General features: G+C 38.1%; 2 protein-coding genes across 12 annotated transcripts in view; both read left to right on the top strand.

Annotated features, from left to right (window-relative positions):
• The window catches only part of zmp:0000001200 (dedicator of cytokinesis protein 9), an 82,046-nt gene extending 74,990 nt beyond the window's left edge, over positions 1 to 7,056 (top strand). For 7 of the 11 annotated variants that reach the window (XM_065961857.1, XM_065961851.1, XM_065961856.1 and 4 more), the window contains 9 exons: positions 303 to 425; positions 541 to 654; positions 1,353 to 1,382; positions 1,974 to 2,120; positions 2,227 to 2,437; positions 4,193 to 4,383; positions 4,472 to 4,572; positions 4,674 to 4,812; positions 5,943 to 7,056. In XM_065961857.1, the coding sequence (XP_065817929.1) occupies positions 303 to 425; positions 541 to 654; positions 1,353 to 1,382; positions 1,974 to 2,120; positions 2,227 to 2,437; positions 4,193 to 4,383; positions 4,472 to 4,572; positions 4,674 to 4,812; positions 5,943 to 6,068 (1,182 nt within the window). In that variant the 3' untranslated portion in view covers positions 6,069 to 7,056. The remainder of the gene's footprint in view (positions 1 to 302; positions 426 to 540; positions 655 to 1,352; positions 1,383 to 1,973; positions 2,121 to 2,226; positions 2,438 to 4,192; positions 4,384 to 4,471; positions 4,573 to 4,673; positions 4,813 to 5,942) is intronic. The other 4 variants (XM_065961855.1, XM_065961854.1, XM_065961850.1 and 1 more) reach the window with 1 other exon arrangement.
• Positions 7,057 to 7,208: 152 nt separating this feature from the next.
• slc15a1a (solute carrier family 15 member 1a) lies at positions 7,209 to 16,027 on the top strand. Its single transcript, XM_020634478.2, has 23 exons — positions 7,209 to 7,360; positions 7,481 to 7,521; positions 8,161 to 8,248; positions 8,619 to 8,760; positions 9,213 to 9,332; positions 9,438 to 9,537; positions 10,360 to 10,450; positions 10,556 to 10,639; positions 10,744 to 10,826; positions 11,149 to 11,235; positions 11,318 to 11,407; positions 11,495 to 11,539; positions 11,630 to 11,662; positions 11,751 to 11,839; positions 12,940 to 13,021; positions 13,117 to 13,236; positions 13,360 to 13,503; positions 13,594 to 13,640; positions 13,840 to 13,947; positions 14,058 to 14,169; positions 14,723 to 14,860; positions 15,010 to 15,117; positions 15,236 to 16,027. The coding sequence occupies exons 1-23, from the start codon at positions 7,354 to 7,356 to the stop codon at positions 15,473 to 15,475; spliced, it is 2,199 nt and encodes a 732-aa protein (XP_020490134.2). The 5' UTR covers positions 7,209 to 7,353; the 3' UTR covers positions 15,476 to 16,027.
• Positions 16,028 to 16,333: the final 306 nt, after the last annotated feature.

The raw sequence follows: 16,333 nt of genomic DNA, 5'->3' as shown, positions 1-16,333 counted from the left end.
ATACATTTTGTGTAATTGCACAAAAATGTCATCATACGTTGGATTTCCCCAGCATCATGACCACTCCTCAGGTTTTTGGATAACGGAGAGATTTAATTTTCTGTGTCTTAATGCAGCATTGTTTTTAATATATTTTAAGATTAAAGTTTTGTTGCTACCTGTAAGTTAGTTTCTCACCAGTATATTTATACGTGTTATTTTTCCTTCAGTTTCTTAAAATGATCACATTAGGTCATAATTGAGTCGGCATAAATCATCCCCAAAAAATATTGAGCATCCCTTGTCTTGTCTTGCCCCCTCAGGATGTCCTGATGGAGCTTTTGGAGGAGTGTGCAGATGGTCTGTGGAAAGCCGAGCGTTATGAGCTCATCTCTGATATCTACAAGCTCATAATCCCAATTTATGAGAAGCGCAGGGATTTTGAGGTATTCATACTGCTCTTATTTTGAATTTCATTTCCCCCACAACAAGCCCCACAAATTACATACTTTGTCCTTCCGTCATCGGAATTCTGATGTGATTTCTTATCACTTTGCTCAGAAACTGGCCCACCTGTATGACACGCTGCATCGAGCGTACAGCAAAGTGACAGAGGTCATGCACTCAGGAAAGAGACTGCTTGGTACCTACTTCAGAGTGGCTTTCTTTGGCCAGGTGAGTTTAACCCAACAGTGATGTTTTTTTAGTTTCAATTTTATGCAGACCTTCGATGATGTTTTTTCTACACTACCTATAACACTACTTCAAAATGTACAGTCTAAAAAGAGCGCAGTTATGATTTTTTTTTTGCTGGTGTTGCACAGTAATTCACATTGAGAAAGATGGCTGCGGACATTTTTATAGTTTTAAAAGCATGACCACATGCTGTGGCATTTTATGACTAACACCCTCTTCTGCTCTTTATCCTTTTTGAAGGCAGCGGTAAGTTTGGCATAGATCTTGCTAGCCTCTCTGAGCAGCCTTTGTGTTTCAGTGCTGCTGTAATCCATTTGTCAATCATAGTTTTGCTGCTTAAAGTGACAGTAACCACTGCTGCTTTCTGTCTCTGAAGCGTTGGTGCATGGTGCTCTTCTACTCATTTCAGTGCTGATACTTTTTTGTTCAAAATCTGGGTTTGTTTGATTGAAGTAGTGACACTAAATTGTGTGGTATTTTGTGACGTTTTATAACTAATGATGACGGGTGTGCTTACCTCTGTGTGTTTTGATTGAGATCTTCACATCTCTGTCTCTCTTGAAATGATGGTTTCACTGGTGATGAAGCAGTCTGAATAAAAGTGTGTTGAGTATATTTTTAGTATTTCAGTAGCTCTTGTGGAATAACATTATTTTCTGCTGTCCACACACTTGTAGCAGTACCAGTTTACTGACACAGAAGCTGAGGTAAATCCACATGAAAGCCCACATAGCAGTCGGACTGCAGTGTTGTGTTAGGCTGTGTTGTGCTCCTCTGCTGTGTAGTTCTACTTCACATGCTTTGCTTATCTTTTAGCTCTTTAACTCCTGCGTGACTTCAGCTCAGTGTTGTTAATAATACTAGGAAGCCCTATAAGCAGGATTAGCAGAGTTCATCTCTTACTGGGTAAATGCATGCCTTCACTGTTCTGTTTGTGGGACTTCTTTTATATTAACATGTAAACACATAACTAATCTTAAGGGCTCCCACACTGACTGGGTTAAATCTGTACCCCCAGCTTTGGCCTCTCTCACATCATTGGACTGACACTAGTTGATGTCTTGCAATGTTTTTGATTTTCCCTGAATCTGTGTTTGGACATTAGATAGACAGCCGTGTGTTTGTGGAGTTTTCCAAACCACAGACTTAAAGAGTGTTTGATCGTTTTAGTTTAACAAAATGTTAAAATGACGCCCACTCACAGCCCATGTATGATTTAGTTTTGCACTGTTTTCTTCTTTATATCTTTCTTTATAACATAAATACAAACTCTCAGCATGTGCTGTGCTTTTTTTTAGGGTTTCTTTGAAGATGAAGATGGGAAGGAGTACATCTACAAAGAACCCAAATTCACCCCTCTGTCGGAGGTATCGCAGAGGCTCCTGAAGCTGTACTCTGACAAGTTTGGACAGGAGAACGTGAAGATGATCCAGGACTCTGGAAGGGTAAGACAAAGGTTGATATTTACTTTGTGAGGAGACCCGATTCTTTTTTTTTCAGATTTACTAATTTAGCACTGATTACTTTTGTAATGGCATGCATTCTCTGCAGATTAACCCCAAAGACCTGGACTCTAAGTATGCGTACATCCAAGTGACACATGTGACCCCTTACCTGGAGGAGAAGGAGCTGGTGGACAGGAAGACAGACTTCGAGAAGAGCCACAACATCCGACGATTTGTGTTTGAGATGCCTTTCACCATATCGGGCAAAAAACAGGGCGGAGTGGAGGAGCAGTGCAAACGCAGGACTATACTAACCAGTAAGTCAAGATGTATACTGAAGGCTGGAACTGAGATAAGCTCTTCATGGGGTACTCGAGCTGTTCAGTAATGCAGTACTCTTAAATTGAGTCATTATCCTCATTACTAGTTAACTGTGGTGTGATTGGTTACCCATATACAACTGTGGTGTGTAATTAAACCTACATGTAAATAAAGTATGCTCTGCCTCACATTTGCCACACTTTCCTCCTCTCATCATATGGACCATAATAGATACCATAGATACTTTATTGATCCCGAGGGAAATTCAAAGCATCCAGTAGCAGATTACAACGCGTACATGACATGAAACATTTGACGCTCCTCCTCCCATACATATATATTGACCTGAAAAAAAGATTTAAAGAATACCCCTAGATGAATCAACATTTTTTAGCAATGTTTAAAAATAATAAAATTATCAAAAAACATACATTAAATAACAGTCAGTGCAAACATTAAAGGTGCGATTTAAATTTAAATAATTGAGGTTATCATTAAAGTGTCCAACTAGAGGCTGACTCTTGGGACCGCTGTGCAGATGGGAAATGGAAAAAGGAGTATTTAATATTTTAGTATATATATATATTTCTATATTTAGTATCATAATAGAGATGCTACAATACTCTCTACTCCGTGGTGATTCCAGAGTCTGCTGGGGCCCCACCCAAAAAAAATGAAGGGCCCCTCCAACCACTATTATATCTAGCAGCATCAGGACACTCTTCTTCTTCCAGTGATTTTTATAGACATACTTTGGCTTTCACAATAGTAATACATGATATGCTAAGTAGGCCAATGAGAGGGAGTGCTGTCAGACAGGGCCCCATTAGGGAGGCTTCCTACTGTCATTGCAAAATTTGCTCATTTTGAGATACTGCTGTAGTTTAAACGTTGTCAGTCCATGGAGGGGCCCCTAAGTGGCCTGGGCCCCCCAAGCAGTTGCCTGCCTTGCCTGTTGACAAGCAGCGCCTCTGTCTGTTACTTATTATGTGTAGTGGCCAAATACTGAATTCCATTCCATTTTTTTTCCATTGAAAAAACAGCTAGAGCGGAATAGAGGATTTTAATCTGGGTTGAAAAAGTTGATCTTCAAAGAGGTAATGATATTGGATCAGTGCACAGACTGGTGTATTCCCTGATACCAGTTCTGCATTTCCAATCCTGGTACCAGTCAGTCCAGACCAACCTCCTGTTGTCTGTAGACACACTTGACTTCTTAAGGACACACCATGTGGAAGTCTTCCAGGTGTGTATCTGTGGTCGAGGCTTCACATGATTCAGCAGAAAGGTCCGGGAGATCTAGATTAGATCCTGAACGTTCAGCTGTTTGTCAAGGAGCTCCTAATCATAAATCAGACTTTTATTGTTTTATGGTGCAAAAGATCCAAAAGTTCAACCTTGTCTGATTATCTTTATTATGTGTGATTTTTCAAAGCATGTCTCCTACACGTATGTGCTGTAAAACAACATGCAGGATGATTCAGTTGAGCTGTTGACTGACACCCCCCCCCCCCCCTTTATTGTGTTTCTGGGGGTGCTGGTGGTGCAGTGGTTAGTGCGTGCATTCCATGTATGGAGGCTTTAGTCTTCCAAGCGGGCGGCCCGGCTTCTAATCCAGCCTGTGGCTCCTTTCCCGCATGTCATTCCCCACTCTCTCTCTCCCTGGTTTCCGATTCTATCCACTGTCCTATCTCTCCTTTAAAGGCAGAAAAAGCCAAAAAATAAATCTTTATTGTGTTTCTGTCCCCCAGCAACGCACTGTTTCCCCTACGTGAAGAAACGTATTGCGGTGATGTACCAACACCACACGGACCTGAGCCCCATCGAGGTCGCCATCGATGAGATGAGCAAGAAGGTGGCGGAGATCAAACAGCTCTGCTCCTCCAGTGAGGTGGACATGATACGGCTGCAGCTCAAACTGCAGGGCAGCATCAGCGTCCAGGTGGCTGCTCTAAATGATTTTCTAATTTTGTTAACCCAAACTTTAAAAACAAAATAAAAGTTAACACGGCTGCTGTAACATCCCTCAGGTAAATGCAGGACCGCTCGCTTATGCTCGAGCTTTTCTGGATGACTCCAGTGCCAAGAGGTATCCTGATAATAAGGTCAAACAGCTGAAAGAGGTCTTCAGGTGGGAAGAGATAAATAGATGTGCTTTTAAATCTTCATCTAGTTTTCAAATTTTGTGTAATTCGCCTTTAAAGCCATTTATTTATGTATTTTTTTGGGCAGGCATTTTGTGGAGGCATGTGGCCACGGCTTAGGCATCAATGAACGGCTGATCAAAGAGGACCAACAAGAGTATCACGACGAGATGAAAGCCAACTATAGAGACCTGGCCAGAGAGCTGTCCATCATCATGCATGAGCATGTAAGTCCAGTATCCAGGAACTCATGGGTCACAGTTTAATAACGGCATGCTTTACTGATCTAAAAGCCATAATCTGTTTCTAAGATGTTTGATTATGTCGTTGATAACAACATTCTCTGTTTTTTCCCTTTGTGCTGACACGAGCAGATCGGATGGTAATGCAAGACGCACCAGTATACAGTTCAAAGTTCAGTTGTTACTTGTTGGTCCAGCCAGACTCAGACTTGTTAGTCCTTACATTATGATTGCTGTCAGGTTTTCCATTGTGAGATCTGTGTAACATTTCCAGAATATATCCAACTTCACGATTAGCTGAAATATAAACCTCTAACTTCCCTCTGATGTTTATTCCCTAATGGAACACATTAAAGAGAGCAGCAAAAGCTAAGGTCCATGTCTTGACCTTCAAAGCTCTAAATAGACTCTCAGAGTAATCTGCCCTTATCTTTATATCCCTGCAATAATTAAGAAATCCACAAAACATAAAGTCATCTCTTACATTGAACTCACTTCCACTGATAACCAGAATGGCTGATTCTTCATCAAGATTTCCAAAGATAAAATTTTTTAATGTCTTTTCTGTCCATTTGAACAATCAAAAACCAAGTCAATTCCATTTATTGCACTATACATGAAAGTCCACGTTTGGCTGAATTTTTGCCCCAAATCAATTCTATTTCTGATATTTCAAAGCTTAAAAAACACTTTTCCCCTTCCTCAATCAACTATGGAGACTCTTGATGCAGCACATGGCTCGACCAACAATATTCATGTGCTTGTTTCTTGTGGCCTGAGTTCTTTCTGCATGTGTGTGCAGTGTGTATGTATGCGTGCACATATATGTATTCATTTTCTTGCGGAGTGTTTCAAATATGCACATACACATGTGCCCTATGATCTTATTCATTTGTTTTTGTTTGAGGTCTAACATGTCTTCTATTGGTTTATATCCATCAGGGTGGAATTTCTTTTCCACACCATGTTACATTTTTAGGCATATAGCACATTTTAAAAACACTGTCACTTGAAGGACTTTACTTTGCAGTTACTAAATATTATGGTATCTAAGATAGTATTTCATTAGACAGGATCATATATTTGTATAATATCTTTCTCTTCTTTCCTTGTAGATCAGTCCTGTGGAAGATGGCATGAAAAGCGTTCTTCCGGACTCGCTTCACATCTTTAACGCCATCAGTGGCACACCGACCACCGCAACCATCCAGGGCATCCCCAGCTCCTCCTCTGTGGTATGACGCTAGTCTGAGCTAGCCTTGAACTCAGGGCTCGCAATACTTGCTAGCCATGCTGTCAGCTTAAAAGGGAATCTGACAAAAAGCACGGATAAGTCTGACCACCTCTGATCTTTCTCTGTGAATGAGTAAGGCACTGGACCTGATGCAGGTACAAAGGTGTCATGGTAACCCTGATGATGAAAGTGGCCAAAGTAAGTGTTTGAGACCTGAGCAACAAAAGAGAGGGTACATATGATGGACAGATGATGGACTTGGTTACTGCTTCATGGACGGACATAATATGAGATAATGTGTCTTCTTCATTTTTCTACCTGTAAAGACTTGGCAGTATGTTCCATGAAGACATTCCTGTTGGGATCTTAAATATGCATGTCATTACTTTACACCCACCACAATACCAACAATTGAGTCTATTTGAATAATGTTTCACATTGTGTTTTTTATGTACAGTATTCCACTTTTATAAGCCACTGTATTGATGTCTTGATGAACATAAATGCTGCACACATTGACGCTCATCTCCCTGTAAATGAAGTTATATTTCTACAAAATGCTAAGAAAAAAGCAATATGGCCTCCTGTGACTCATGTTAGAATTCAACCTTAAATCACTTCAACGTCTTAGAGCGGGATCGTTTTTAAATATTTAAAGCCATTGCATAGAAAAAAAAAAAGTATATTCCACGTTGTTTATTAATGTATATAGAAAACAGGAGTGTGTGCAATATTTGCAAAGTATACACTGTAAGGATAATGTTCACCTTCTTGCCAAAGTGATAAGGAGTGGAACCTGATACTACGCCTACTGTGGGAGTAATATGAAGCTTTTACCATTTAAGTGTTCATTGAAATGTTCAAAAACATGTTTTATATTTGAGCAGCGGTGGGTTTTTAAAGTTTTTATTTAACACAAAGTCACTCTTCTGCTGTAAACAGAGTTATTCAACATGTTGCTTTTCTTTTCAATAAAATACACTCATTTCTCTGCAGCTGTATTCATGAGTCCTTATTTTAACTCACATCTATTGATGTTTTTCGCAGGTTTATTCTACATGTTCTTGAGCTGTAGAGTTTCTTACTTTTTTATGAGGTGTCAGGGACTGAACATACCTGACTCCCTATCTCCTGTATCTCATGTTCCCACCCATCATAAAAGCAACAATCAGCAGTGAGGTAGACAGATGAAGGGCTAATAAGAAGCAATATTACAGAAAGGCTCCCATTCCCACCGCTAAACACGGAAAGATCCATTATCGACTACTCCGTGTCGGAATCTCTCCAACATCATGACAGGTGAGTTTGGAGGCATTTCTTTTAATACGAAATAGTGTTCCCGTGAAGACCCTGCAAAAACCAAAGTAATAATTTAGAAAGACATTATTTAAAAACTTGCACAAATCCTCTTGTGTACAGACAACGAGGATCCAAGGAAAGGAAAGAAGAACAAAGGGACGGTAAAGCATTTTCATTTTAATACGTTTGTATTCATACAGTTTTTGTTTCAACTTATTCAGTGTCTAAATTATAATCTATGCATCTATCTAAGTATATGGTTATATACTGTACGTGTGGAACAAGTGTGGACTCGCTTTATTAGTGCTAGCAGAAACTGAATACCAATTCATACCTGAGACTAACTTAAGTGTTTTCAGTAGCGCTGAATTCATGAATTCCACTTAATTAGGATAAACAATTTGTATTTTTACTCCATAGCATTTATTTCACAGCTTCAGTTATTTTCAAGTTGAAGATTTAACATGTAAAAAAATGACTACTGTATGAATACTGATTGTAATGTTCCAGATTAAACTACCAATATGTATAAAAACAAAGTATGAAAAGTTATAAATGCCTCATCCTGAAAGCCCTTCTTACGTGTCAATGCTTCATTAATGATGATCAAATAATTAAGGCTTGTAAAATAGCTTATATAACTTTATATACATATTCTGAATTTTGTTACCAGTACATCTGGACCCTTACCCACATTATTCAAAGCATGTTTTTTTTTTTTTTTTTTGTAATGGCGTAATTTGTTCATTGTCTATATTTTTGTATATTGTCTAATCGCTGCTCTGTCCTTTATCCATTAGAGCAAAGAGGTATGTGGCTACCCGCTTAGCATCTTCTTCATTGTTGTCAACGAGTTCTGCGAGAGATTCTCCTACTATGGCATGCGAGGTAAGATTATAGTATTCCAGGACACGTGATTATTTTTAAATCATGAAAACTGAGTTATTTAAATGTTTAAAACAGTTTTATCTGAACCCAAACTACACTCTCTTAAACTATTTTTGTCAGAGCCTAATAAAACCTTCATGATGCTGGTGTCTCATAAAACTGATTTATATTACAACTTTGATAAGCTGAATTTATGAAGGACCATACAAATGCTGACATCCATTTTAAAGCCCATTAGAGTGCACAGACCATTAACAATTATTGTTAACAGTGGAGAGCTTCTTCAATGTTTGACCAAACATTTTAATTAGTTATTGTGTATATTATGAAAGGTTCTGTAAAATAATAAGTTATCTCTGTCTGTCCACAGCTGTCCTGGTGCTGTACTTTAAGTACTTCCTGCGCTGGGACGATGACTTGGCCACCTCCATCTATCACACTTTTGTGGCGTTCTGCTACTTGACCCCCATCCTTGGGGCCATAGTGGCCGATTCTTGGCTCGGGAAGTTTAAGTGAGTAGCTGCCACAAGTTCTATAAATGTCTTGCATGAAGGCTTTAAGTAATTTGTCATTAAACATACTGTATGCTAGTTGTGATCTCTCATTGGTGGATAGCACATAAGTCAGGGACATTTTGGAGTGTACTTATGTTAAACTTCTGAAACAGTTTATTTTGCCTACACCACAGTTATAAAGATACTTTTCAACCTTTATTAGATAAAGTTACTTTTTACTTTTCAGGTATGTTTTTTATGTTAAAAAAAGAGAAAACCAAAACAAAACACATTTGTGTACCTTTATTTGTTTTAGTCTCCCCTTTTTTCTTATTTTATCTGATTGTCCTAAATGTAACTTGTGAGCCACTGGAGGACAAATCCTTAAGTTAGACTTAATTTCAGTCAGCTTCAACAATCATTGAAGGACCTGAGTACTTTCACATCTCTTCCCCTCTTTTCCTTTGCAGGACGATCATCTATCTGTCCATTGTCTATGCCATTGGACAGGTTGCGATGGCTGTTAGTGCAATCCATGACATCACTGACACAGACAGAGATGGGACACCAGACAACATGACTTTCCATGTGTGGGTTTCTCATCTACTACACCAATGATAAAAAGAAACACAAGGACGTGAACATCACATATTTCTACTGTTACTAATCATAACAGTGTTCTTCCTCTCGTGTAGTGTCATGTCCATGGTTGGCCTCTTCCTAATCGCTCTGGGCACTGGGGGAATCAAACCTTGTGTTGCTGCCTTTGGTGGAGACCAATTTGGTGACCATCAGGTACGGATATTATCTCACCCCTGCTAATGACATAGGGCAGTGATTCCCAACCTTTTTTCCCTGGAGCCCACTCTACTTGTATCTAAGAAAAGCTGGAACCCACAAAGACCCAATCAGGAAGAAAAAATGATATGTGGCTAACAACAAAAAACACAAATTTTAATCATTTTCATTGATAAAATCCCAACAGAAAAGGTCTACACACACTTGTGACCTTTGGATAAAATATCCTCTAAGTGTATTATCATGATTTTAGTTAATATGTGCAAATCTAATTTTGACACCATCAGAGCAGCCAAGGCTCCCCGCCAACCAAGATATTTGGGGGCCAGGACCCCAGGTTGGGAACCAATGTTTTAGAGTGTTCCCTACTGTTAAACCTTTAGTGGAGACAATGGCATAAGACTAAGAATTTACTATCTACATCAATAACAGTATATGCAGAAATATGGTCAAGAACAGTCATACCCAGTGCTTTGAGCCAAATGCTAAATGCTAACATCACATGTTAGCTAACTTGCTCACAAAGACAGTACTAATTTAAATGGTTGTTGATGCCAGTGTGGGTCATAAATCATTTAAATTCATTGTGTGCAGACCATGAATGTCTCTATACAGAATGTCTTGTCATTCCCTCTGATGTTTGTTGATACACTTTTATTGTGACTTTTGTGACACCATGGTGCCATGTGCAAAGTTGTTAGCATGGATACTTTATCACTTAATATAATAAACACAGATATTTGTTTAATTGATTATCCATTATATTCAGCATTACACAACAACACCAGCTAAAGGTCATTGACTTGATTTTCTGTGCAGGAACGTCAAAGGAGAACTTTCTTCTCCGTCTTCTATCTCTGCATCAATGGTGGAAGTCTCCTGTCGACCATTATCACCCCGATTCTCAGAGGTAGATATGAGGAGGGCATAAAGTTAATGATGAACAGTGCCATAAACTTGAGTGCATGTTGTACTGCTTCGGGAAATTAAAGTTGTTGTTTGTCTCTATCTGCAGCTCAGGAATGTGGCATCTACAGTCAGCAGAAGTGCTACTCTCTGGCCTTTGGTGTGCCTGCAGCACTGATGCTGGTTGCACTTGGTATGTGTGAGAAGCTATGATTGTATACATTAACCAGAAATGCAAATACCAAGTACATGTTTTGTGCACTGATAACCACGCTGTGCCTTTAATGCCCCTAACAGTGGTGTTTATTGTTGGGAGTGGTATGTACTACAAAGCTGAACCTCAGGGAAACATCATGCTGGACGTGTGCAAATGTATCTGGGTGAGTTTGGTTTACACTTTTCCATTCACACATTCTGCATTCATATAGCAATAATAATAATAATAATACTTCATTTGTATATCACTTTTCTATACAAGTAACAAAGTGCTTTACAACAGAAAACAAGCAGACAACAAAATCAGACTAATAAAATAAAAATAAGAACAATTACCGAAATCACAGATAAAAAGCATTTTTATAAAATAATGTCTTGAGTAGGGATGTAAAACAAAGGACTGAGTCTGCAAATATACATAACAGCAATTCCTCTATGTCTTTCTAAAATCACCTTTCTCCTCCACTTTGCTCCTCTGTCAATCAGTTTGCCATTAAAAACCGCAACAGGCACAGACGCAAACAATACTCCAAGAAGGAGCACTGGATGGACTGGGCAGAAGAAAAATATGATGTAAGATTCAGGGTTTTTTTTCACCACTTCTATGTTTTAAGGAGAATAACAGCAGGTTATGTTTTGTCCTTGTGTGCTGTAGAAACTCCTCATAGCTCAAATCAAGATGGTGCTTAAGGTCCTATTTTTATACATCCCACTCCCGATGTTCTGGACGCTGTTTGATCAAAAGGTATCTGAAGATTTTCTCTCTCTTTAAAGAGACAGCATCATTTGAACGCAGAGGAAACCATTCTTAACTCTGCTTCTCTATTAAAAGGGTTCCAGATGGACTCTGCAGGCCACCAACATGGATGGAAACTTTGTAAGTTTGGTGATGAACAAAAATGTAAATATATATGAATGACTTGAAATGCAATGTGTTCCTGTTCTAATAATGTCTTTGTGTCTGCAGGGTGCTCTTATTATACAGCCAGATCAGATGCAGGTAAGTGAAAAACAAACAAAAAAAACATGATCATATTAGCTGGGACTGATATATTGTTCAGTCTTTAATACCATTCTGTTTCTTATAGACTGTCAACCCAATCCTGATCCTGACTCTGGTACCTATTATGGACAACTTGATCTACCCTCTGATCCAAAAATGTGGCCTGAACTTTACGTAAGTACTGATGAACACAGTAAGATAGTGGCTTATAAAAGAGTCTGTCAATACGTACAGATTTGGTTTATTAAATCAATTCATGCAAGAAGCTTAGCTAGCGTTACGGGAGGATAAGTGGAAATAACTTGGCACTGTCCACAATCTCCCTAACAGCACCTCCAAAGTTCAGTGAGTAATGTGTTAGATATTTTACGTTTATTTGGCACATAAAGTTGCATTTTACAAGAGGTTATGTGCCTAACTGTTTCCTAGCTGTGAGAAGTACTACCTGCTCACTGTTCCCTATAAAGAAAGTGTCTGTAGTGCACAACTCCTCTAGTTTTGGCGTTATGTGACCAAACGTTATATGATGTTTTCATTAGAGAGCCTATGAGGTGCTGACAGTTAAATGTTATGCTTGTTCTCCATGTCACATGTCATAATGTTACATTACATCATTTTCCTACTGAGACATTTTGATTATTATATATCTCATAATTGTCACTTTATTATTGTGTACACTAATGATTACACAATTCTGCTGCCATTTATCACAACATGTCACTTTATCTGATAACTTGCCCCTTTCTCAGAACTCGTCACTATAACACGATTGGATGTAGAGTTTATTTTACCTTAACTAGTAACCAGTTGTATATACTGTACCTTTTATTTGTATTATTTTATTTTGTATTTCTACTAACTTGCTTGCCTGTTCTCGTCTTTGTATTGTTTCTGAATTTCCCCTCTGGGGATCAGTGAAGGATTATCTTATCTTACTTTATCTTAGCTTAATATTTTGAGCCTTTAAAGAACTACATTTCTTCTCCAGCTGCAATAGAAAACATAAAGAAAAACTAAAACTGTTCTTGATCAAATAGCAGTTCAGGTGCAAAGGCTAAAATGTTACAAAATAAAGTTTTTTTGCAGAGAAAAAGTTCAAACTTTCAATTCTCATCATAAAAGAAGGGTAACTTCAAACTCCATAATGATCATGATTGGCTGAATTTATTTGACCCATTAAAACTGTTTTCCTGTATAAATGGAAAGATGTGTTGTCTTTAATTCTCTCATTTCTTGAACAAAGTAGTAACAGAACTTGATGTGAATTTGAACAGACCTCTGAGGAGAATGACAGTTGGGATGCTGCTGGCAGCCATCGCTTTTGTCTGCGCTGCTTTGGTTCAGATTCAAATTGATGTGAGTAGAAAACAGTTATTGTAATAATTTCCTTATAACATTTGTGGAATACATATCAGTACTGTTGCTCATTTGTGTTTTGTACTCATTTACAGACCACGCTGCCCACCTTCCCATCGGCCTCCCAGAGTCAGATGAAGTTACTGAACATGGGCAGTAATCAAGTCCAAATTAATCTGCCTGGCAACGACGCCTTTGAACTTCCTGCCGCTAAGGTTTGTTCTCATGCAAAACAATAAATGCTAAAATAATCTGACAATTATTTGCATACAGTCCCAACAGCACTGTTAATGTTGACACTTTTTTTACACAGATTTAAAAGTTTTCTTGATTTGCAGGCGAGCAATGAATTCCTCACATTTAACGAAGAAACAATCAATGTTTCAATCGGCAACCCTCCGGTGACAAAACTTATTACCTTGGCCAAAGAAAAGCGTCAAACACTTCTCATTCCTTCAAATCTTAATGAACAATGGCTGTTGGTGAGTAAGAAAAACAAAGTCATGAAATAAAGACTACAAAAGTTATTTTAAAAGTTTCATTGATCAACGTTCAATGTGTCAACTCCTCAGACTCAAGATTTAACTTCCAAGCCTCAAGAAGGCAACAATGCAATCCGGTAAGTCAAACTACTAATGTTTGTACGCTGAATAAAAATAACTAGTAGGCTAACTGATCCCATAAAAATTTGACACATCTATTTTAATAGTCAATGATTTGTGAGTCTCTGAAGTCCTGTACTCTATCTGCAGAGTAAATGTTGAAATGAAAGAATACATGTTTCAATTGTCTGACCATTACTTTTTTGTCCATGTCAGATTTGTAAATGGAATGAAAAAAACAGTGAACATATCAACTCCTGCAGCCAACTTCGGACTGATAAGCTCATTGTCTTATTCCAACTACTCCCTGTTTAAAAACGGAAAGTAAGCATTTTGTTGTCTTCCAGCCTCATTCGAGTTTTTTGCACTGTAAATATGACTTTATCCATTATTCAAATCACTTTATTCAGCTAATTGTCGCTTCTAATCACTAGGACAGTATTTACCATACAGAGTGGTTCACAGGCATGTGACTTCAGCAGAGACTTTGGATTTGGGAGTTCATACACCTTTTTTATCCCCAGCACGCTGGTCTTTGGAGAGAGTGTAAGTCAAACAAAAGATCTTTCATTGTGCAAAAGTGAATGTTCTCCAATATGACATCCAAATATGACAGACAACGTGGTTAACTTACTGATATCAATTAAATGTCATCTCAGTGTAACAATTGTAATATTGATGAAGGAAAAGGCTGCATTCAAGGATTCATATTTTTCATAATATCAACAAATCAAGACAACAAGAATTGCTGCGTTTTCCAAAAACATAAGATAAAATACATAACTGTGCAATATTGTCATGTAACATTCTGTTCTTTATCAAAAATACATGAGCTCTTCTGGTTTTTTTATTTAGTCAACCCATATTGTGTTCCTAAATTTTAGATCTAAAGTGTCCAGCTCTTTTAGGGAAAGTTAAAGCTTAAAAAAAAAAGAAACTACATTATTTGCAAGTTATGAAAGTGTTATAACTTCATGAGTGGGTAACACAATAATGTATACTAACCCATCCATATATTGTGCCTTCTTTTGAGTCACACTGGCTGAGAAACATTGTACTGAACTGAACTATTCTGATTATTTGTATTCTTTTGTGTTAGTGCCATCAATCTATTACTGCAGCAGAAGACATCAAACCCAACTCAGTTCACATGGCTCTCCAGATCCCGCAGTACTTCTTCATCACTGCTGGGGAAGTGATGTTTTCTGTTACTGGTCTAGAGTTCTCTTACTCCCAGGTACCATTATTAAGAGCACACATTTCCACAACTTATATTGCCGTGCACCGTCAAAGAACAAGCTGTAGGACATTGTAAGAAAATGCACGTCCCCAAACTTCTGTCAATTATTGTTTTTGCTTAACATGGTTTTTTTTTGTGTCTTCAAGGCACCAAGTAACATGAAGGCTGTGCTGCAAGCAGGCTGGTTGTTTACTGTTGCTATTGGCAACTTCATTGTTCTGATTGTGGCTGAGCTTGCAAAGATTCCCAAACAGGTAAAAGGAAAAAAGTATTATCACAACAACCTGTCTTTAAAACTATAAGAGATGAAATGTCTCTTTAGTGGACATGTTAGACATGATTGATTGATCCATGTTTGTCCCTCTTTCACAGTGGGCAGAGTACCTCCTCTTTGCCTGTCTCCTGCTGGCTGTGTGTGTCATCTTCTCCTTCATGGCGTACTTCTACACCTACATCGACCCGATGGAAATTGAAGCCCAGTTCAAGAAAAAGGATGATGAAGATGAAAAGGACTTAAAAAACAAAAAAGAGGAGTTAGAGTTTGAGATGAACAAGAAAGACTGGACAAAAAGTCAAGACAGAGATGAAAAAGATGTACGGACAAGAATGTAAACAGTCTAAAAAGCAGGCTAGATATCAATAATGCAAATATGTTTAACATCGAAATTAGGTAGTTTATTTGTTTGTGTGGTGCTGGGCTTTTGGGGACACAAAGTAGATACTTTTTGGGTCCGATGTTTATGATGTGGTTTGTATAAAGTAGGAGATAGGTTAAGTCAAGTCGTACAATTTTGGATCCAGGAAATGAATGTATATCTAATGTTCCCTACAGTGACCTTGTGAAGTGTGTGTGTGTGTGTGTGTGTGTGTGTGTGTGTGTGTGTGTGTGTGTGTGTGTGTGTGTGTGTGTGTGTGTGTTAAAGATTTTATATTGTAATGCCCAAATGACTATCACTAGCGGGAAACACTAGGTCCTCTTATGTGCAGTTGAACACATCTTTACAGTATTAGCCATATGGATGTTAGTAATAGTTTTTAAATAGTATGTAATTTATGCAAATGTGATTTTTTTTAATGTAATTGCACTGCCTGCTACTGAAGTATTAACTCTACACTCACAGCCAAAAATGAATTGTGTTTTTTAAATAAATGTTTATTACTAAATGTTTATGTCTTACTTTGTCATCATTATATGTCCTTTGACTGTGATGTTATTCTTTTACCCTCTCAGTTTATTGTAGTCTGTCATCTTCATGCCGACTTCTTTCATTAATGAATGAATAAACATGTTACAATTGTCCCCGGTGTCAAGACGACAGGATGTAACCACGAACCAGAACAGCATACATTTTATATATATATATGGAATGCTGTTTTCTGAATAACATGAAACTTTTAATATATGGAATTATTACCAAGGATGTTATCTAGGGGGGGTATCACCACACTTGGAAAAGGCAAGTTTTTAAA

Source organism: Labrus bergylta, chromosome 13 (genome assembly GCF_963930695.1).
Source record: "Labrus bergylta chromosome 13, fLabBer1.1, whole genome shotgun sequence".
In the NCBI taxonomy this organism is placed as follows: domain Eukaryota; kingdom Metazoa; phylum Chordata; class Actinopteri; order Labriformes; family Labridae; genus Labrus; species Labrus bergylta.
This window is presented reverse-complemented; position numbering and strand designations above follow the sequence as displayed.

Coding starts and splice junctions, on each gene's coding strand:
- slc15a1a (XM_020634478.2), top strand. Junction 10,451..10,555: donor TATCACCCCGATTCTCAGAG/GTAGATATGAGG, acceptor CTCTATCTGCAG/CTCAGGAATGTGGCATCTAC. Junction 13,948..14,057: donor TCCCTGTTTAAAAACGGAAA/GTAAGCATTTTG, acceptor TCTAATCACTAG/GACAGTATTTACCATACAGA.